Source organism: Palaemon carinicauda, chromosome 7 (assembly GCF_036898095.1).
Source record: "Palaemon carinicauda isolate YSFRI2023 chromosome 7, ASM3689809v2, whole genome shotgun sequence".
In the NCBI taxonomy this organism is placed as follows: Eukaryota; Metazoa; Arthropoda; class Malacostraca; order Decapoda; family Palaemonidae; genus Palaemon; species Palaemon carinicauda.
The window spans coordinates 87,472,322-87,496,127 of record NC_090731.1 but is presented as its reverse complement, the minus strand read 5'-3'; the positions used below and the strand labels follow the sequence as shown (position 1 = coordinate 87,496,127).

At 38.7% G+C, this 23,806-nt stretch overlaps 1 protein-coding gene across 2 annotated transcripts in view; it reads left to right on the top strand.

Moving 5' to 3' along the window:
- The first annotated feature begins 13,080 nt into the window (after positions 1-13,080).
- Nca (neurocalcin homolog) overlaps positions 13,081-23,806 on the top strand; it is a 76,786-nt gene continuing 66,060 nt past the window's right edge. For both annotated transcript variants that reach the window (XM_068376757.1, XM_068376756.1), the window contains exons 1-2: positions 13,081-13,271; positions 13,379-13,497. In XM_068376757.1, the coding sequence (XP_068232858.1) occupies positions 13,202-13,271; positions 13,379-13,497 (189 nt within the window). In that variant the 5' untranslated portion in view covers positions 13,081-13,201. The remainder of the gene's footprint in view (positions 13,272-13,378; positions 13,498-23,806) is intronic.

The following is a 23,806-nucleotide window of genomic DNA, read 5'->3' as shown; positions in this document are numbered from 1 at the left end:
TAATCTATTGAGAAGGAATACTTAAAAAAATAAATAGGAAAATCTGAAGACAATTGATCCAAAAAATAATTCAGATTTACTGGATCCTTATCATATATACATCTCCCTTATATAACAAGAAGCAAATGTCTGGATATATATATATATATATATATATATATAGATAGATAGATAGATAGATACATATATATACATATATATATATATATATATATATATATATATATATATATATATATATATATATATATATATATATATGTATATATATGTGTGTGTGTGTGTATATATATATATATTTACGTATATGGTATATATATATATATATATATATATATATATATATATATATATATATATATATATATATATATATATATATATATATATACATACTGTATATAAATAGAAATATTTGGTCACTCATCTCTTCCAGTCCCTCTGATAGGGGGTAGAGGGAGTAATCATACCCTGGTGCTATGGGGGTACGTGTGTATGTGTGTGAACATCTATAAATTTACCCGTCGTTTTGACAGGTCTCACACTAGTAACTAAAAAAGGTTATGCCAGTTTAACCTGCAAACTTGAAGTACTATCTTCTGCTTACTTTTTATACTAACTGCTCTAATTCTAAGGCTACAAAATTATATTCTTATTTATCTACAGAGTTTTTTTGCATATATATATATATATATATATATATATATATATATATATATATATATATATATATATATATATATATATATATATATATATATATATATATATATATATATATATATATATATATATATATATATATATATGCCCCTAGAAATGCATAAGCAGCAGAAGACATCCAGCTTTTCCCTGTGTAAGAGCCAAAGTTCGTCCTCTCCCCTCTTAAATGCGCCAAGTGTGTTCCCTCTCAAACATGATTAACGATTTCTGTCCATCATATATTGTGTATACTGTGTTCAGATGTTAATGAAACCTTAAATGTTATTTCAACTTTATTGTGTTAATGTAAGTACTGGTATATCATAAATTTTTGTAACTGGCTCTGTGAGATTTAGGTTAAAACAGTGAAGTGTATTTATTTTGTTTTAACTGTTTGGTTACCTCGTGTGATCCAAAAGACGTATGTGTATCAGTTATTTTCATGTAAAAGTGTTTAATCATTAGTGTGTTAAAGTGTTAACTATTTTCATATATTATCAAAATTGAATATTTTCAAAATTAATTTCCAGTGAAGCAAGTCATTGTATAATTTTTTCTAAAAAAATCTTTCTTTTGTCATAGTCTAAGGTTTGTTCAGATTTTATATTTCTAGTAATTTAGTTTTGTTGTTAATTCTTTTTGCATTAGTATTGTAACTTTTTATAGAATGTATTTATTTTTGTAAAGTTTGTATTGTTTTTATCACCTATATTTCTTAACAGTGCTTGCTCGTATCCCTGACTAAGAACGAAGTAAGAGGTTGTTTTTTAATAGTTCGTAATATATAATCACCTAGGTTTGTGTTGAGAGTACATAATAGACCTTTAGATAGTCGGCGTATTCATATATTGCCGTCTGGGAGTTATGTAATTTCTCAGAACTCGGGTATTTTCAATTATAACAGACTTATGTAAAAATAAACAGGTGAGTTTGGAGCTCGGGAGTGAATGTAATTTGCCAGCCGTAATATATATTTTTGGTGCCCACCCCCTTGGGATCAAGTGAGTCTGTTTTAAATATTGGTGATAACAGCGCCGTGTTTTCATTCAAGGTTTGAACAGTTTAGTGTTGATAGGATTATGTGTATTGTTAGGATATGTTTTTGGAGGGGTATAATTTTTTTTTGTAAAGTACAATATGGCACAGCTAAATATCCAAGAGTTTTTGAAAAACCCAATTGTTCAGGAATTGTCAGAAGCTAATGTAACTATAGCTCAGTGGATCTCTATTTTAATGGCATGTGGTGGCCATGCAACGAGTGGAAGGATTAAAGCCCAAATCAAGTGTCTAGTCTTAGAAGCGTTGATAAACTTAGGAAGGTTGTCGTAAGAAGATATTGAAGCAGCTCGCGGACTATTGGAGAATGCTGAAGCAGAAGTAGTGAAGTAAGGATCAGCTGACCTAGGAACCGAAAGAATGAAAGCAGACAGGAATGTAGAGGCTGAGATTCGACAAGTTGTAGCGGAAGAGACTTTAATTAAGTTGAAGATGATGGCAGGAGAGAGAGAATGAAAAGAAAAAGAGAAAGAAGAATCCAGGGAGATCGCAAGACATGCGAGGAAAATGGAAGAAAAAGTGAAGGAAGAAGCAAGAGAAATAGCACGACGTGTGAAGGAAATGGAAGCAAAAAAAAATTGCAAGACGGGAAGAAAAAGAGAGAGAAGTAGCACGATGTACAAGGGAATTGGAACTGTTGAATGCTCGTGCAAGGTCGGCAACGCAGACAGAGATGACCCTTGCTATGCATGATCCCGTGTTTAGTGTGACGAATGCACAGAGGTTAATTCCAAAATACACAGAAGAAGCTCCCGACGAGTTCTTCGATCATTTTGAAACGGTCGCTTCGACGATGGAATGGCCAGAAGATAACTGGTCTGTGTTATTGCAGAATGTTCTCATTGATAAAGGACGCAGTTCTTATATTTCCGTGTCTCAGGACCAGAGGAAGGAGTATCAAGAAATGAAAAGAAGTATGCTACAAGTGTATCAGATGACCCCTGAATATTATAATGAAAGATTCCGAAGTTTGCGGGTGGACGGAAAAAGGACTTTCCTGGATTACACTTATAAAGTACAACGATGTTTTAAGAGATGGTTGATTTAGGAGAATTATAAGTGCTGGAACAACATCTACGAGGAATTCCTGAACATATTCAAACGTACTTGAGAGAGAGAGAGGTGAATAAACTTGATAAAGCCGCTTCGCTGAGTGAAGATTGTAATATTATCAATCGTAAACTCTCCTCGGGTATGAAGTTTCAACCGTTGTTCCGACCAAGTGTCATGTATTCGCCAAACCATGGAAACCAGTTCAGTAATAACTTTATGAACAAGTTCAATAGTTACAGCGGAAGTACCACTGGTACTGTTTCAAAGCAGAATGCGATAGTACCACGGCAACAATTGTTGAATCAACCTCCTTCAAGTATCGTGAAAGACGTGCAGAAGGTTAATATTGTCTGTTTTAAGTGTGGCAAGAGAGGACATATCAGTAGGGAATGTTGGTCGAACCAACCGAAAGCAGTTGCCAAAGTGATTAAGGATAATTCAACTTCGCAGATTGCGAAGCCGAAGAAACAAACAGAAAGGATGAAGGAGGAAAATAAGCCAGCTAATGTTTACACGACGAACAGGACAACCCAAAATAGCGTGGATGCCTTTAAGCCATATATTTATGAATGTATGTTAGCCGCAATAGATGTGAGTGAGCAAACCCCGGTAAAGATATTGCACGACACTAGTTGTAACTATTGTATAGTGACTCAAGGTGTTCACCCGTTGGTGGAACTGTCTTTCACAGGAGACTGTTGTTTTGAAGGAAATAGGAGGTGAGGAAGTTGCCCCTATTTTCCGTTTGAAACAGTCATGCAAGTTGGTGACAGGTAATTTATATTTTGCGGTAAAGGATTTATTGGTTGTCGAAGGAGTAGAAGTCCTGCTGGGTAATGAAGTTGGTAGAGCCCGGTTTGTGCCTTGTCCCATTGTAACTGAGAAACCATTGAAGTATAGTCCTACGAATGAACTCGATAAGGACTAGCCGTATCTGTTTCCTAGTTGTGTGACGACTAAGAGTATGAAGAAGAAAGTGGCTGCAAAAGAAGACAGAGAAACCGAAGGAGCGATGAACTTGGAGGATTTATTCACAGAAGAAGAGGATTCCTATAATGGTATGCAAGAGGAGAGTCCCCGAATAAGCCCGAGAGAAGAGAAACGACAGATGAATGAGCAGGAAGAAAAGGAAGCAATGGATTTAGAAGAAATAGAAGACAACTCAGCATTAGAAGTAGGACAAGTGAGTAGGAAAAGGCTGATGGGAATGCAACGGAAGGATGCAATGTTAACAGAGTTATTGTACCGTGTGATGGATGAGACGAAGGTGCAGTAGTCCCCCACCTGTTATTATCTTAAAGATGTGTTGCTTATGAGGAAGCATAGACCCTCTGATATCTCTGGGAATGCTGAATGGAGAATATACTGTCAGATATTGATTCCCGCACTGTTGTAAAGACAGGTGATTGCCATAGCGCACTAGACAGGACATGGGAATGAGGAAGATGATGGAGAAGATTATGAAACTTTTTCTGGCCTGGCATGCATAAGTTTCGCTGTGCATGCTACGTTTGTCAGATAGCTGGAAAGCTCCCTTACACCCGATTGAAGTATGAGGAGAACCTGTCAGCAAAGGACTGATTGAAATATTGGTAGGGAATGGGAAAGATCGAGAGGAAACGGGTGGAGAAAATGTCAAGAATTTGAGGAAAAGGATTGGCGAGATAAGGCAATTTACCCTAGAAGGCTTGAAAATGAGTCGAAGAAAAATGAAGAATAGGTTTGGTATGAAGGGTACGAACAGACAGTTTGCTGTAGGATAACATGTGTTGGTTTACTCACTGGTAAGGAGATTCCCTTTGGCCAACGAGTTTCAAGAACCATTCCGGAATTTGGAGAAGAGCAGTGATTGGACCTACGTTATCGAAATACCGGGAAAAAGGAAAATCAAAGGAATGCCGTATTAACTTTGAAACCGGATTTCAACAAGAAATTCCTTATCCAAGCTGATGCGTCGGACAATGGGGTTGGAGGTGTCCCCTTACAAGAAGGCAAGGAAGGAATTCTTCACCCTGTTTGTTTTATGTCCTCGAAGCTGAAGAAGGAACAATGAGCTTACTCGACAGTTGAAAAGGAACTGATAGCTCTAATCACGGCGATAAAAAATGCTGGAAGTTATGTAAGCCGACCACAGAATAAAGAAATTACAAAGATGAAGAATAATAATCAAAGGTTGACTTGGTAGTCATTATGTTTGTAACCATATAGTATTAACGTAAAACACATATCAGCTAAAGATATCGTGGTTGCAGATTATTTATCTTGGGCTGAATCGGTGGATTGAGGCTCAGAATAAATAAGCTTTTTTTGGGGAGAGCTATCATATGAAGCTGGTCTAGTATAGAGTCAATATTTTATTCATGTATTTCATTTGTGTATTTAAGAGATGTATAGCCAGCTCGTAAGGTGAGTTCCTCTCATGTAGGTTTAATTAATTTTATGTAAATTATATAAGACTTTCGTCATTCATTTCATTGTATTTTTCATTCAAGTCAGAATATGTGAAGTTACGTTATTTCTAAGAATTAATTCTTTATTTCTCATATTTTGTTGCAAAATCTCAAGTGCCTCAGGTGTGTTCCCTCTAAAACGTGATCAACGATTTCTATCCAACATATATTGTGAATAGTGTGTTCATACGTTAATGAAACCTTGAATGTTATTTCAAGTATATTTTTTTTTCTAAGTACTGGTATACTATAAGTTTTTTAACTGGCCCTGTGCGATTTAGGTTAAAACAGTGAAGTGTATTTATTTTGGCTTAACTGTTCGATTACCTCGTGTTATCCAAAAGTCGTAAGTGTATCAGTTACTTTTATGTAAATTTCATTAAGGGTTTAATGATTAGTGTCAAAGTGTTAACTATTTTCATCTATGATCGAAATTAAATATTTTTATAAATTAATTTCTAGTGAATCAAGTGATTGTATAATTTTTTCTCAAAGAATCTTTCTTTTGTCATAGTTTAAGGTTTGTTCAGATTTAATATTTCAAGTAATTTAATTTTGATGTTAATTCTTTTTCCATTAGTGTTGTAACTTTTTATAGAATATATTTATGTAAAGTGTGTATTATTTTGATCACCCATATTTCTTAACAGTGCTTGCTCCTATCCCTGACTAAGAAAGAAGTAAGAGGTTGTTTTTGATTTGTTACATATTATATAATCACTCAGTTTTGTGTTGAGAGTACCTAAGAGACCTTTAGATATTTAGTGTTTTTATATATTTCCATCTGGGAGTTATGTAATTTCTCAGAGCTCGGGTATTTTCAAGTATAACAGACTAATGGAAAAATAAACAGGTGAGTTTGGAGCTTGGGAGTTTGTGTAATTGGGCAACCATAATAATAGATATTCAAAATATATACTAAATTAAGAATGGAGTAATTACTCAAAACTTTCCATAGAATATACAATTCACAAATAGTGACACTTTCCAAGTCGTTTAGTGTGGAAACCAGGCTATTTTTTTTTTTTTAATTCTTTAGTTTTTTGTTTATAATTTTAACTTGTTTCCCATGTGACGAATTGTTTTAAATTATAAAAAGGTAATAGAGGAAAACAATAGCTTTGCATAATTTGGCACTATATAGAGAGCGTGTCTTGTGAACAAATACCTATAGATCAAATACTTTAGACAGATCATTTTGACAAATGCCTTAGATTGGCTGCTATTTGCATATGCTTCTGATTCTTCGAAATATCTAGTGATTTTGATTACATCCGTTATCTGTGCCTGGAAATTTTGTTAACTTTAACTACCTTCACAAAGCTTTCTTTAACAAATAGACAAAAAGAATGATTCTGATCGTATTTGTAAGTATCAACTAGGGCATTCTACGTTGCGGGATAATGTTCAATGGAAGCTTGCCAATACGAAGTTGTCGATTAGCCTATACAACTGGGTGAGATCCTCATATTTTACACTTGTTATATTTCATTCTTCAGCACGCTTATCTCATATTAATTTCAGATAGTATATTGATTTTATGTCAAATAAATATATGAATAAGGCTTAAATTTTACAGAAATGACATTTTTTTTTATGCAAAAATGGTGTACACATTTTAAATTGAAGAATACATTCAAAATGTCATACGATTATTTTACTAAGAAATATTAGACACCTTCTTCAGAATTCATCAAGATGTATATCAATTTACAAATGAAAACGAAATCATTTTGATTGAGTTATTTAGAAAAATAAACTTTTTCAAGTGAAAATATGAATATACCAACCTAGACCAAACACTATAATTCATTTTTGTTGATGAAGCGCTTTTGTGAGCTTGGAATTTAGAAATATATATAGGTAAAGTAACAGAAAAACAAGTTTGCCCTAATCAAACATGAGTAAGTAAGCCGAATGCCCCATAAAGATGATAAATTCCAATGAAAACCCCCCAGATTGAAGACAAACTTTGACCTCCCACGTGAGGTCATCTCTTCCACGCTTTTATTGGATTTTCCCATGAAACGTCAACACCGCTAGTGAGTTTGTCGTCTATTGCTTATTTACTTCAGTCTATTTTATCCTTAACTTGCCTTTCGTAAATGTGTGAAAGGTTATATTAGAATTAGCCACATTTTAATGCTAATATACGCTGCCAGGTGTTTAATAACAATAATAAATATTGACCATATTGGATTTTATATTAACCCACCGTACTGTGTAAAGAAAGAGTCTTCTGATTGCTAGAAAATAAATGATGTAGGTTACACGGAGCCCATATGTATAAACAACAATATAGGTAAATTACAGATAAATGGGAATCAATAATAATACATACAAAATTACAAGGTGAATAAAAGTAAACCAATAACAACACCCGAACTCTGAAATATCGAGTTGAGTCACGTAGAGTATGCGGAGGCGGTTTCTAGTTAAGAAATTAGATGGGCGCGTTGGCAATAGGTGGTGATGATCGGGCACTTTGTGCACACGGGCTTTCCCGTCTTCTCTTCACTGTCTTTGCTTTATTAGAGGCATTAGTATATTGGAAGGAAAGTAAACGTCACCATTCCAGGCATTCAGGGTCAAAAGCAATATGAACATCAGGTGATTTTAGAAACCAATTTTAGGATTAAATCTCCCTTAGTTTAATGTAATGGTGACATGTCACCCAAGCATGAGACCTTAAACAAACACAGACTAATTTAAAGACGGACAAAAGTAGAAATACAAAAGAATAAAAATAAAGAGCATTATATGAAAGGAAAGTTTTTTTTTTTATAGGAATCCTAATTAAATATTGAAAGTGTTTCAGCAGGATAAATCTTAGACATTGTCATAATCAAATTACGATTCTGGTTGCAGTTTGAAAATCTTATGGAGCTACATATTTCAAAATCAAATGGTTCAAAATAAGAAATTTGATAATAGTTTTCATTTACTTTTCCTATAATGTAAATATTCAAGTCTAAACATTGTTTTGTACCAACCGTGTGTCACACAATTGTACATGATTATTTTGTATATATATGCTTGTATCTGCGCTCTTCCCTAGCACTAAAAAGAACCTGAATGATCATGTCTCCGGTTTTGCTCTGTAACATTGTCTGTCTCTCGAACATGTTATGTCCTGTTGCCTTGAGGTTTTGTATATAAAGGAGAGTGTTCCTTAATAAACAACTCAGTTGATTGCATCCTGCCTTTGAGTTCACAACCCTCTCTCGGCCCGTCACATTGGTGACCCCGGAAGTCGACTCGCTCCCACCGCCTTCCACCCCCACCCCCTCGCCCCTTCATCGTTGGTACTATGGCGGACTCTACGGCAGTTGGTGACGCGGCCGCTCCATTCAAACTTTCATCGTTTGCCAGCGGAGAGGCGTTTGCTTGGTTTCAGCACGCAGAGGTCCAGTTTTGTATCAGGGGCGTGACTCGCTCAACCACCAAAGCGGATTATGTTCTCGCGGCGATACCCGGGGACACCTTCCCAGAAATATCCGACTGGCTTTGTGAACAAGGAGACACCCCAATAGCGTATGACGCCCTCAAAACATACCTTCTGCAGCAGTACTCGCCGTCGCCAGCCGCCCGTATAGCAAAGCTTTTTCAGCTCTCGCAACAACCGTTGGGGGACCAAAGGGCTTCGCTTGCCCTCAGGGGAATGACCAGTATCGCTCGCCTTCAACCTGCCGCAGACGGATCTCCTCGTGAGGTGAACCTACTTCGTGCCCTTTGGATACGCCGTTTACCCGAACCTGTACGCGCTGCCATACCCGATGTCGATAGTTTACCCATAAAGGACTTGATGACCAAAGCCGACGCCCTTATGGACAGCCACTTCAAGACCTCCATCAACGCCTCCACCCCTGACGACGAGGATGCCTATTCAACGTTAACCGAAGGTGACATGAATGCCGTAGGACATACACGCCTACCCCGTGACGTGCCGAAGCGGCGACAAAGCCGCCCACCACCCACCAATCGGCCGCACCCCAACGAACGACTTCTACAGCCACTTACTACCTCCCATCCGCCGCAGTTTTGCTACTACCACTTCAGATTCGGGGCAACCGCGAAGAAATGTGCCAAGGATTGTCAGTGGCCAAAAAACGTGTAAGTAGGCCATCGCTTGTGGCGGTGGCCTCCCGTGTTTCTAATCTTTTCTTTTTACAGGATGCAGGAACGGGCGTGCGATTTTTGGTAGACACGGGTGCTTGTCGTTCTCTTTTGCCAACGAAACTCTTCAAGGCACGACGTAGTCTGTCTACATCTGCCGACGTCCGCTTGGTAGCTGCCAACAGATCTGCGATACCCACCTATGGTTACGAGAACCTCACATTATCGTTCGGAAACGGTAAATTCAATTGGAAGTTTCTCGTTGCTGACGTCACAATGCCAATCCTCGGTGCGGATTTCCTCTCTCATTTCCACCTTATGGTCGATGGCGCCCACCGACGATTGGTCAACGCAGACTCGTACTTGTCGATACCTCTTCAACCCGCCCCCTCTAACCTCGCTCTCCACATCAGCGCACCCACGGATGCCTACGCCCACCTCCTCACGTTGTACCCTGAAGTTTTCCGTCCAGAACTTCGCCAAACGCCCACGGTTCCTGCCAAGCACGGTATTTATCACCATATCAAGACGACGGGACCCCCAGTCTTCGCAAAATTCAGACGTCTGGCACCGGAACGATTGGCAGCCGCCAAACAGACGTTCGCCGAAATGGAGGAAATGGGCCTTTGCCAAAAGGCCTCCAGCCCATGGTCGTCACCCTTACACATCGTTCTGAAGAAAGACGGCTCCCTCCATCCGTGCAGGGATTACAGGCGCCTGAACATGCAAACAGAACCGGATCACTACCCCCTCCCAAACATTGCCGACGTGACCTACCTGCACAAAGCGAAGGTTTTCTCTACGCTCGACCTCCTGAAGGGGTATTATCAGGTGCCTATGAACCCAGAAGACATCCCCAAGACCGCCATCACCACTCCGTTTGGTACATACACCTTCAATTACTCCTGTTTTGGCCTTCGTAATGCTGGGGCAACGTTTCAACGTCTCATGGATGGCATCTTAGGGGACCTCCCTTTCTGTGTATGTTATGTGGACGACATACTTGTGTTCTCCTCCTCAAAAGAGGAACACCTCCGTCACCTGCGCATCGTGCTCGACCGCCTGCAACAAAACGGCCTTGTAGTCCGGTACGACAAGTGTACCTTTGGCGCCAACGAAGTGTCGTTCTTAGGGTACCGTATCACTCCTGAAGGAGTCCATCCCCTCCTTGAGAAGGTAGCAGCCGTTCAGAACTTCCCCGCGCCCTCGACCGTCAAAGCTCTGCAGGAATTCTTGGGCATGATCAACTATTATCACCGTTTTCTGCCAGCCATTGCCGCCACTCTTGCTCCCCTCTACGCCTCCCTCAAGGGCAAGCCAAAGGACCTGAAGTGGGGTCCCCTTCAAGAAGCAGCCTTCTGCAATGCAAAGAAGGCCCTATCAACTGCTGCGGCTCTCACTTTTCCTATCCCACACGCCCCTCTCCTTCTCTCCACCGATGCCAGCGACGTCGCTATTGGTGCAGTACTCGAGCAGGTGGTCAAAGGCTCGCCCCGCCTATTGGCCTTCTTCAGCAGAAAACTGTCCAAGGCAGAATCGGGTTATTCTACCTTCGATCGAGAATTGCTGGCGGTGCACTTGGCTGTCCGTTACTTTCGCCATTTCTTAGAAGGTACGCCCTTCGTCATTCGCACAGACCACATGCCTCTGGTGCACGCCTTCACTCGACAGTGTGACGCCTGGTCCGCCCGTCAACGCCGACATCTCTCCGCCGTGGCTGAATACAATTGCACCCTCCAATACGTCCCTGGGAAAATGAATCCCGTTGCCGATGCCCTGTCAAGAAACACGTTGGCTGCCGTTCAACTGGGATTGGATTACAACGCCCTGGCTGAAGCCCAACGACAGGATCCAGAGTATCAAGCTTGTAGGACATCCTTCACATCCCTCCGTTGGGAAGACTTTCCCCTCGAAGACTCCAACACCACCCTCCTCTGTGACGTCAGTGCTGGTAGACCGCGACCTTGGATTCCTGCTCCCATGCGCCGAAAGGTGTTTGATTTAATTCACGGCCTTTCACATCCCTCGTGCCGTTCTACTGCACAGCTGCTGAAGGCAAAGTTCATTTGGCACGGCATTTCTAAGGATGCTAAGGATTGGGTCCGCGCCTGTACTTCTTGCCAAACTTCCAAAGTACATCGACACACGGATTCAGGAGTGGACACCTTTCCTCAACCTCAGCGTCGTTTCGCGCACATTCACGTCGACGTTGTAGGCCCCCTACCCACATCACAAGGACATCGTTACCTGTTTACCGTCATCGACCGCTCCACTCGTTGGCCTGAAGCCATTCCCATGGAAACTGCAACGTCCGCCTCATGTACATCTTCCTTACTCTCTGGATGGATTTCAAGATTCGGTATCCCTGAGCATATTGCTTCTGACAGGGGAACCACTTTCACCTCTCAATTGTGGACGTCATTAGCGAATCTCCTGGGCATCACCCTACATCAGACAACGGCCTACAACCCCGCTGCCAATGGAATGGTTGAACGTTTTCATCGCAACCTCAAAGCAGCTTTGATGTCCCGCTGCAAGGATTGCAACTGGTTTACTCAGCTTCCCTGAGTCCTCCTGGGACTAAGGACCACTCCTAAAGACGCCCTCGACGTCTCGGCAGCTGAAATGGTGTATGGCGACCCGTTGGTCGTCCCTGCTGAATTTTTTCCTTCTACAACCTCCTCCGACGATCTCCAGCGCATACGTCACGTCCTGAGAAAATTTACTCCGTGTCGCCAGACTTACAAGCCCCCAGCGAAGCATCACATACCAACGGACTTGCACTCTGCAACGCACGTCTTCCTGCGCAACGACACTAGCAAGCCACCACTAATGCCCCCTTACACGGGCCCTTTCCTTGTGATCCAACGCAGTCCGAAAGCATTCCTACTAAACATTCAGGGCAAAGAAGACTGGGTCTCCATTGATCGTCTAAAACCTGCTTACCTTCTGCCAGATGACCCGCCTACAGTTCGCCTTTCTAGATCAGGGCGCCCTATTTAACATGTACAGTATGTCATTTTTAGGGGGGGGGGGAGCCATGTACCAACCGTGTGTCACACAATTGTACATAATTCCTTTTGTATATATTATGCTTGTATCTGCGCTCTTCCCTAGCACTAAAAAGAACCTGAATGATCATGTCTCCGGTTTTGCTCTGTAACATTGTCTGTCTCTCGAACATGTTATGTCCTGTTGCCTTGAGGTTTTGTATATAAAGGAGAGTGTTCCTTAATAAACAACTTAGTTGATTGCATCCTGCCTTTGAGTTCACAACCCTCTCTCGGCCCGTCACAGTTTCTACATCTTGCAGGTCCAAGTAACCTGGGTTTTTATTCTATATTTAGAAACATTAATGACTTTAGTAGGCCTATATCATAAAATTATTTTGTCATTTTCTCCAGTGTTTCAATAGATGTCTTTTGATGGTACATGCTTGCAACAGTTTTTATTGTGTATATACAATATTAGTCTTTTGCTTATGGACAGGTAGAATTATTAGTTATTTGACGAAGGTTTTAATATTTTTTTTTTGCTGTTTTCACTATGGCATTAGGCAAATTTCAGCAGCTAGTTGAAGTAAACCTTTCTGATTATCATTTCTGTGAGAGATATGACAATCCATAATATATGATCCTCTCACCAATGCTAGAGTTAATATTATCTTGATCATTGTTTTATTACCTTCAGGGTTTTCACTTTGAAAGACGTTGATAATAGATTTTCTTTTCACAGCTGTGAGTTAGTAACAAGAGCATAAGGTGCGACAGGCGAGTTTAGTATATTAGGCATTTTCCTTCTTCCCTCCAAATACATACACAGCCATGGGCAAGCAAAACAGCAAACTTAAGCCAGAGGTACTGGAAGACCTACGTTCTAACACAGAATTCACAGGTAAGTTTTAAGTGTGCTTATTGTAAATATAAAGACCACTGTCAATATGAATGTATTATGTTTCATCTCTCATTCGCATCCATTTTGATATGACGTGTTTTTTTCAGATTCTGAAATTCAAGAATGGTACAAAGGCTTCTTAAAAGACTGCCCCACAGGACATTTGTCTGTTGATGAGTTCAAGAAAATATATGGAAATTTTTTCCCTTATGGTGATGCGTCAAAGGTATGTACAGCATGTTAATTGTCATATAAAACTTTACAGAAATTTATGGAGTGGCAATGCATGTAAAGGTCTACTGTAGTCATATTGAAGCGATTTATCAGATAAGACTTTCAATTTTTTTGGCATTCTACGTACATAATCTTGTGTGTGTGTGTGTGTGTGTGTGTGTTTTCGTGGCTTTTATAGAATTCTATCTTTGTAGCCTATATTTGAGATAGTGTATGAATGAATTCCGCCTTTGTATGTATTTATATGTTATTGTGCATGGATTTATTCCATGCTTGTATATATCTTATAGTGTATAAATGTTAAGGTAGTAATTACGGTACCTTTCCGTTGTAACAAAATTATACTTTGTTTTTACTGAAACCCATGCTCATTTTTGTTTTATCTTAAAATATGATAAGAAATAATACATATTCATTTTGAATGCCTATTTTAAGTCTACATGTAATTGCGATTATAAATTTAAAACCGTTTCCGACCACCACAAATTATGGTTATTAGAGTATATATAAATTATTTTATAGAAAAATGCATTGGCTGCTTTGTAGACAGAATTCGTAAGAGCTGGTATTTAGAATGGAATGATTCTCTGACATGAGCAATGTCTAAGTATTTCAAATACTCTCTACTATATCAAAGAAAGGACAGTTGGACAAGGGAGACAGTTGCTATGTTTGGGTTTGTATGTATGTTAGATTGGTCTTATGTCCTACATCTTCAGTAGCATGTAACTTCTTGCATATATCATGTGTTGCAATACTATCATATATAACTTAGAAGCTTTGTTTTTATTCAAGCTCGTAAGGAGTTTCTATTTTGTAAATTGTAACATTAAGGTAATGATTATAGAGACATATATTCTTAACCTTGTTGAAATTGCAATGTTTCTTTCCTTAACGCTCAGCCATGAGCCTTATATGGCACTATTTTCACACAAATTAAAGCTTCCCATTCTTGGATATCCCACATTGCTGCATCAATGCAACGAAAGCAGTTATTTATTGTAATTCTAATTTAGTCCGCAGTATCAATAGTTATTTATTAATTCAAAGAACCCTTTGCATTATTGATTTAGATAATTGTTGTAGGTTATGGATTTTTTAAGCTGGTTGCAGAAATATGACTTGCAAGGTTCAATACATGAAGGCATAAGGAAGCTTTGCTTTTGAACTTAATTCCAGATAGCTTTATACAAAAACCTTATATAATATTTTCCATAAGAAAAATATTGCAAATTAAGTTAATCCATGCCTGACCCCAAAAACCACTCATTATAAAGCATTTTTACACAAAATTTGCACGGCCAAAAACCACTCATTAGAAACCTTTTTTACACAAAATTTTCACGGTTCGTGTGCACAAATTCCTGTAGAAATTAGACAATAAAGAAGTTTTAGCAAAGGAAAAACTTATTTCCGGGAAAGTGTTGTGTGGTCTCCAAGGACGCTCTCGTGAAAGGTTAGAACAAAAATCCAGTACACCATCATTACCAAAGAAATATTGTCTCCCCTGATCGAGGGTCAGTGTATCAATGTGTGTATCAGAGTTGCCAGATTTTCCAAATGATAAAAGGCCAACGTCTGATCAACTGCACCTTTAAAAGGCCAACCTAATAATATAAAAAGTCCGAAAATATAGCATTTAAGGTTAACCAATTTTAAAAGGTCAAATTTAGGTATCTAGCATGGAAAAAAAGGCCAAATTTTGAGTTGTATGTCCGAAAAGGCCAACATGGCAACCTGGTGTGTATATGGGAGACCTCGCACGTTCAGGCTCATTCGAAATTGCCACAGCATCTCATTAACTGAAAATCATCTGCTATGGATGATGTCATGCATTGCATCCCAGAAATGTACCATCATCCCAGTCATTGCTGGCATACCTGCTCTACAGCAAACCCTCAACCACTACTATTCACTGTCAAAGGTATAACAAACACTGATACACTCTCCTGGCCAAGGCTAGGGAGGAGGGAGGGTATTGCGGGCTACATAGGGGATTCCCAAAAATAAGTTTTTCCTTTGTCAAAACTTTTATTGTTGTTAAAGCGCTATGTGGTCTCCAAGGACTAAGTACCAGAGTATTAATAAGTAGACTCGTGCCCATTTCACGACAACCGTCCCACCAAGCCCAACCTACAATTCCTGCTCATGTTCCCAAGAGTAAGAAGAAAAACTAACAAGTCTGACTCACCTCACATGGGTGTCTGAAAGATATTGGTTGCACTGGGGGGAGAGAGACGTCAGTTCTTCACACAGGAACTTTATTAATTAAAACATACACGGGAGAAATAACAAACCTCGAGTCTCAGAGACACCAAGGTTACGAGGGAACAAGCAATAAGGATTATCATCTCAGACAACAAGGTTACGAGGGAACAAGCAATAAGGATTGATTTCTGTTATTCCCCCGTCCTCCTTTTCTGTTTTACTTCGTTAAACAAACAGATCTATACAGAAGTTACTGATTATAATAAAATGGATAAAATATTGTGACAAATATAAAATTGTTATCAAGTTAAACCTAAACGTACATTGTAATATGAATACAAACAATAGCATTTCATAATAAAAGAACTATAACAGTCTACATAACGTACAACATTCCATTGCATAAATATCTAAGAAATGCAAAAGAAATTATACATATATTTAAAACCTGTTTCCCTTCTCTTTAATTTTAACATTTTCTACCCTCAACTCATCGTTTTTAAAATGAACAATATTGTCTTCATTCATTTCCCTTAACTAAGACTTCCACCATGTCATCACTCTCTTTATTTTCCTTTGTTAATATGTCTGCTATCATGTCTTTAGTATTCAGCCAACTATATGATTCTACTTCTTTATGAATTAGTTTCTCCTTCAAGTCTGCCACTGCGTTTCTTAACAATTTTCTTTCTATCTGTTTTGATGATGCTATACTTTCCAGCGTTGGTATGCTGTCTGTGAACAGTTTTACTGGGATTTTTCCTCCTTTTTCTCCAAACATAAGTTGTTCAACACTTTTTGCTAAATAAACACTGTCATCTACTAATTTAGTTAAGTTCCTTGTTTCAGCGTCTTTGGCAGAATGGCACACTTGTTTGATGGTTTTTGTTTTCCAATATATAGGAGCTACTATATCAGTTTTCTTGTTGCCCATTAAAATCAAGTTAACCCCAATTGACTTTGAGTCACATCTGTAACTCGCATCTCCGAGGCCATAAATTTTCAGGTCTTCTTTCTTCCCTATTTTACTGAACTCTATTTTGCTTTCTCTTGATTCAATTTTCTTCACTATCTTGTTTACTCTCTTTAGATCACCGATCGTAGCATCTTTATTTTTCATAGACATTTTCAATCCAACAATAGCTAAGTCGGGTCGGACATTTCCGCCAACCACTGGATTTTTTCTGCATACTTCCTGAAAACTTTATATTCGGTTCTTGTTAGAGGTTCGTCATTTCTAATTTTCCTTATTTCTTTGATTTCCTCAATAGATTGGGCATAATCCTCCATGCTTACTTCTAATCCTTCTCTTGTTTTAACTATATCAATCCCTGTAAATCTGAATTCAGATGACTCCATCTTTGAAATCGTGAAATTTTTCATTAAAAGATCCTTGATCATATCCACAAATTCTCTTTTTCCTGAAATCGAAAAATCATCAACATGACATAAAATCATACCATGTAATGATCTGCCGTCATAGAGGTAGTAGAAAGCGTTATCTCCATGTAGTGTTTTCATTCCTCTTCCTTTAAAAATCTTGTCTACTTTAAGCCAAAATTTCCTACTTCCGTCTTCAAGCCCATAGATTGACTTTATCAGTTTCCAAATGGTTCCTTCCTGTTTTACATCTTTGGGTGGTTCAACAAACACATCACGCTCCAGCTTTTCGGCCTGTAAGAAAGCTGCTGAAATGTCGACGCTCTCCAGTTCAAATCCTTCATTAGCCGATACCTGCGATGAAAGTCTTGAAAGACTCTCTCAAGGCGGTTGGGGAATCTGATTTTGGTTTCTCAGTTTCCTTGAATCCTCTAGCAACTAACCTTGCTTTTATTTTGGTCTTCTGCCCATCTTGTCTCTCTTTTTCAGTTATGACCCACCATGAACCAATTTTCTCCTGTCCTGTATCTTTTACTTCTTCAAATGCTTCATAACACTCAAAATTTTCAAGTTCTTTTTCTTTAGCGTTTATAACTTCTGGCTCATGATGACGACTCTTTGGAACTTCTACCACATATGTGGTTATTTCCTCTACCAAGCACTCGTCATTTGACATTTTCATCCAGTAAGTACCAATGTTATCTAGTTCGAAATTTTCCTTAGTCTCTCTTACTTCGGTTTCTTCTTCTTTTTCATTAATCAGATATTTTCAGTCCCTTATTTCATTTTCGAAGTCAACTTCAATAGTTTTACCTCCCTCTAGTTTTATGAAGCACACGAATTTGCGCTTTGAGTTAGGTTTGTTCATTTCAGTCACCTTTCCTTTGTGTTCCTCGCCATTCTTGAATGTCATAATTATAATTTTACTTTTCTTCGATCTTTTTTCAGATGGAAGATGATCTTTCACGGTCATTTTGTCATAATTCTCTTCTGCCAAATCAGGTTTACTAACAACTGTCGCTTCTTCTCTCTTTTCTTAGTTAATTTCCTCACTCTCGGACTGGTCAGTAAGAGCTGCCTCATCCTTCGACCCAATCTCATCTTCTTTTTTCTCATGAGCTGAAGTCCTTAAGTGACAAGAAGCTACCTTTTTCATATCTCCATTTGCTAAAATCCATACACTTCTCCCTTCCATCTTTTCCAACGTAGCGGGACCAAACCATTTTTTTCCACCTTTGTGTTGGTAAAATACTTTCTCCCCAGGTGTATACAGATAATCATTAAAAGACGCATTTCTTGAGTTTAAGGCAATTTTCAACTTTTCACCATACTCAATTTCTCTATACTTCTTATTCACTTCCTTTTGATTTTCAATATGTCTTCTGACTGCTTCTGACTCCGAGATTAAAGATTCGGTGGCTACATTTCCACTTGTTATACCAGGAACTACTACAGCTCTCTCAGTGAGTAACTGTAATGAGGCATATCCTTTCACTGTTATATTATTATTATGACACCAGGCTGCTTTTGAAACTGCTTCATCTAATGTAATTCTATCATTCTCTTCCATCACTTTCTTCATAGTTAGATCAGCGCTGTAATAATTTTGTTCGTTCAAACCATTACTCGAAGGGGAATATGTTGGGCCAAACCTGATCGTAATTCCCATTGCAGAAGCCAAACTTTCCATTTCCTTATTTTGAAATTCTGATCCATTGTCTGCCCAAAATCCCTCAGTAGGATATCCGTATTTCTCGCACTAGTTCTGGGTAATGGCATGCAAAACAGTGACTGCTTCTTTGTTCTTTAGCACAACTCAATTTATTAATTTTGTGAAGGCGTCTACCATCCACAGAATGTTATCCTCCTTCACTTGCTTTAGGTCAACTGTGACCTTTTGATTAAATTCCGTCACGGTTGGGATGGCAACTTTTGGTATACCTAATGATTTTTTATACTTTTGGCAGGGTATACATTCATTAACAATTTTCTTAATAATCTTTTTGGTTTGGTTGGTTACTACTCCTGCCAATGTGAACAAATGGAGGAGTTAAGTCTCTCCCTTATGCCTAGATACCAGATGTATCCTTTTCACTCTTTTATACTCTGATATCTTTATTGCTCTCCAATTTCTTGACAAACATTACAATCTCTTCTTCGCTACATTCTTTATTGGTTTCCAAGACAACGGCAAGATGGTTACCTTTAGTGGTTATCAAATCTATTTCTAGGTTTGGAGCCAAGCTTCTGATAACTAGTTTTTCCTTGCCTTTCTCGTAATCCTGAGAGGCACTCTATTTCTGAAGTTGTTCTTTAGAACACAAAAAAGGGACATTAGCTTAAATTTGCACTCGTAGTCTACTGAACTCTGTTCCATTTTTCTTTCCTTTAATTATAAGTGGAACTTCAAATATTTTGTGACATTCATAAACTTTACTTGGGTCCAAATTTGAACTTTTTCTTTTTATTCTTTTAACATTAACTTGTCCTTTTCCAAATTGATTTTTCTTCAGATATTCTTCTATCCATTTAATTCCTGCCACATTTTTGGGTGCACCATTGTCAATAATCATCTCAGTTTCATTGATTTCATCCGTGAAGTAAATTTCAGGCATTTCTACTTCTCGTGTCTCACTCACAAATCTGATGTTACTTAATCTAATCAGACAGCATTCATTTCTACACCTTTTCTCTCTCGATTCTGATCTGAGGCTCCGGCCACCCTCTATCGGACGATCTTGCCGATTCCTTTCAAGTTCTTCACAATCTTCACTTCTCCTTTCCGAAGGTTCTCTTCATTTAAAGGAGTCTATTCTGTTTCGGTTTCTATCTCCTGATCGAGAGTATTATCTTCTACTCTGATATCTGCTTCCTGACTCTCTCATGTTTTGGCTTCTGTCTCGCGAACAGGAGTATGGTCTCCTATTTCTTTGCTCATTTGATCTAGATTTAGATCTTTGTCTATTTGTATAAAATATGTCCAATTCCTTTTCGGGTATTTGGTTTCCTATCTTTAGTTCCTTGAACTCCTTTTTAGATATTTCTATTATCACTTTATCTTCTACATTTTTTAGTTATTTCATAATTGAAATTTTTTCTGTTGTTTCTAATTTAGACTTATCTAAAAACAAAACTGTAGTCCATAACTTCCATTGTGATCCAAAGTTTGCTCTATCCATTTTGACTGAAAGATTCTCAAATCTATTCAGATACTCTTCACCTGTTTCTTTATCTTTCTGTTCAAATTTTTGTATTTCAGAAACCAATACAGACATTTTTGCCAAGATTGTTTTTTTCAAATTTACCTTTTAGCAAGTTTATCACATCTTCAATGATAGTTACACTGTTAGTGTTTACTTTTTCTATAACTTCTCTTGACACAAATTCTGATAATCCTCCAATCTCTTTGTTTGTTTTTAAACTATCCACCAATTCGAAAAATTTTTGAATTGGAGGAATGGTTGTCTGTGAATCCCATAGCCTTAGTTGATGGCAATAACTTTCAAAATCCTGGCCATTAGTCCAGATTGGAGCTTTCCGATTTTTAACTAAATTAACATGGTTATTTCCACTTCCAACTTGGTTTATCTCAAAATTTTTTTCAATGATTTTCAATAATTTGTCTAGTCTTTCATCCATATCACTCCTTTTCATACATTGTCCTGTTTGTTTCTTTACCGAAATCCCACTCTTTGTGAAAGTTTTTCTGGTGCGAAATATTGGTTGCTCTGTTTTTAAATAGTTTATTGCACTGTCCACAAATTCTAGCCACCGTTTTACCTGTTCCACTTCACCTAAATTCAAATCATTATTTTCACACTTGCTCTCATCTCCATTTTCTTTATGTCCCAATACCGGGCCTTTACACTTATGACAAAATTTGAAAATAAAATTTCCAGCATTGTCTATGGTTCCAAAGTTAGCCAGTCGGGTCAACTGGTTCATAAGCTGACTTTCATCTTCAATGTATCCTGGTAAGGAAACTGCAGAGTATTCTGAAGATGCCATCTTTCCTCGTGAGGGAAAAAATATATATCAACAATTTCCGATTATGACTGATTCACTTTATTGTAGATAGTAACATCAGGGTTCAAGGTTTCTTCCTGAAGATCCCCAAGCACTCACAAACACTCAAAACAGCAAAAGGATTAAGCTACTGTGAAGACTCGTAATTACCATTCTTCGGCTTAAACAACTTCAGGCTCAGGTCGTCTGCCTCACCATTTATCAACAGTTCAGCATTATCAAAACTAATTTTTCTTCATCTATCCATGATATCTGCTCCCTGAAGCACTCTGGTCGACAGAACCAATATGTCCTTTCCAGTTCATAAGCCGAAATCCTTTGGTTTTCCTTCTCACAGACGGCTTCACATTTAAGGCAACTTACACACTGAACTTCCGGATTACTCCCCCTCCCCGATGTTCGGGAACTTTTAGCTGCTCATCATTTTATTTTATCTTTCGTAGTAAAATTCAATCTCCAAGAACAATCGCCGCAGTCCCTCAAAACACGCTCTGCTACCATATAATACCCAGGGGCGAGAGAGAGGCGTCAGTTCTTCACACAGGAACTTTATTAATTAAAACATACACGGGAGCAATAACAAACCTCGAGTCTCAAAGACACGAAGGTTACGAGGGAACAAGCAATAAGGATTATCATCTCAAGACAACAAGGTTACGAGGGAACAAGCAATAAGGATTGTTATCTGTTACCCTAATGCACCAAGTATCGTGCATGAATTTTGTACTGCTTCAATTTGTTTAAGGTAGTGTTTAATGAACAACCTATGCTCAGATCAACCTGGAAAACTTTGGGTGTCCTGAAATTGCACATTAGCAAAGGGAGGAGGCAATTTTTTTCACATCGTGGTGTTCAGGGATGTCGATAGGGTCAGCCTTTTTAAATATGTAGGTCATCAAAATACTGATAGCCGCTGTTGAAAGTGCTTGATGGTGTGGATATTTTGAAACCGATTACCTTCTGAAGACATGCATCTCTGTAAATATAATTTTAAGGTTGATATTATGTAGAGGCTGCCATCCCCTGATTCTAGATCCGAGATTTAAAGCGGATCCTTTCTCTGAAAAGCTTATTGTTTTTGGTGAATGAAATAGACCTAGAGTCCGGAACAGAAGATGACCTGGGATATTGTAATGAATTCCTGGTCCCTCTGAAAGGCCACCAGTTTATTGAATCATGCTTCAAAATTGAAACTATCAAAATATAGCTTTTTGTAAAGGCTATCCAACCCAACCAAAAACTCAAGAATTCCATTCAGAGACCAAGAAACCACAGGAGTGGGTGGAGATGGTCTATGCTAAGGAAAGGACTTGTTGATCTTATGAATCATGTCTGAGTTGAGATCCACATCAAAGGCATGCTTGAGAGGTTCTGTTAAAACTGTTTTATATGACAGCAGTCATTGGTAGCTCTGTATGATTTAAAAAATTCTGATAGTTAGAGCCTTGGTCGTCTTAAATTGTGACACGTTTGAATCTACCTTTTATGCAGACCCAGCTATATACATTCTTACTGCTCCGTATATTTTGTAGGTAGTTGGGAAATGTATTGTTAATGCACAATTATTACTCATTCAATAATTATTCAAAAAGGTTAGGTAGAGATCCCTTGGTTATAATCCATGATCAACCATTGAGGCTACACTTTGGGCCCATTGAGAAAAGGCCCAACATTTTCGAAACAATGGAGAGGATCCACAATCCAATGCTCCTCTTGATGAGATCCCTTGCCTCTATTTGGTTTTGGGCTTCCCTATTTCTCTTGAAAAATCTCCAGTGACCTCCTCTTGCTCTACAACCAAGTTTATCTGGCCATGGGGCAAGGCCTCACCTTGGGAGGGGTAACTCTAATGTCCTTATTCTTCTCAATGAAACATCGGTGTGAGACGAGGCTTGTTGTAGGAAACAGGAACTAGACTGTTAGTGGGATGTTTTTGAGCCTGTTGCTGAATCCCATAGATTGTTAACTTGAGAGAGGAAACTTTATTCATTTTAAGGAAGGCCCAAAAACCTTTCCTCTATTCTCTGGAAGTGATGGGGCCATTACCTCCACATTGGCTTTGGCTTTGTCCACAAGAGCTTGGGGGAAGAGCAGTTTTCCCATTGGATCACTGTACAAAAAATTCCTCTACCTCCACTTTCTCCAGATCAAAAGCAGCCATGCCTTACCCCGAACTTAATCCTAATAAAGTTCTGCAAGGCTTTGTAGACGGGCTAACACAATAGTTTGGCTACCACTGAAGTGGTCATCTGTGATCCTCTTATAGCCCCCGTTTCCAAAGATTCCCCAGCAGATAACAGCCTGAAGGTGATCTGGACATCAACATCCATGGCAGAAGCCCCTCCCTATTACCGAGCCTTCATGGCTTGGAACAGAAGGAAAAGCCCCCTAGACCCTTCCTTGGAAGCTAGCCCAACCACAGAAGAATCCCTAGAAACAAATAGGAGACCCCATTGGAGCGTCCCTTGGAAACTGGTACCCCAAAGGTCCAGCTACAGTCGAGTTTCCAGGAACAGAAGAAAGAGTCCACCCTGGAGTTATCCTTGGAAGCTGGCAATCTGAAGGGCCATCAATAGCCGAATCCAAAGAACTGGAAGCAAAAGCTCTCATACGAGCTTTCCTTGGAAGCTGGTAACTAGAAGGCCCAGCCACAGCCAAATCCCCAGACTGGAGTCGGGAGGAGGCAG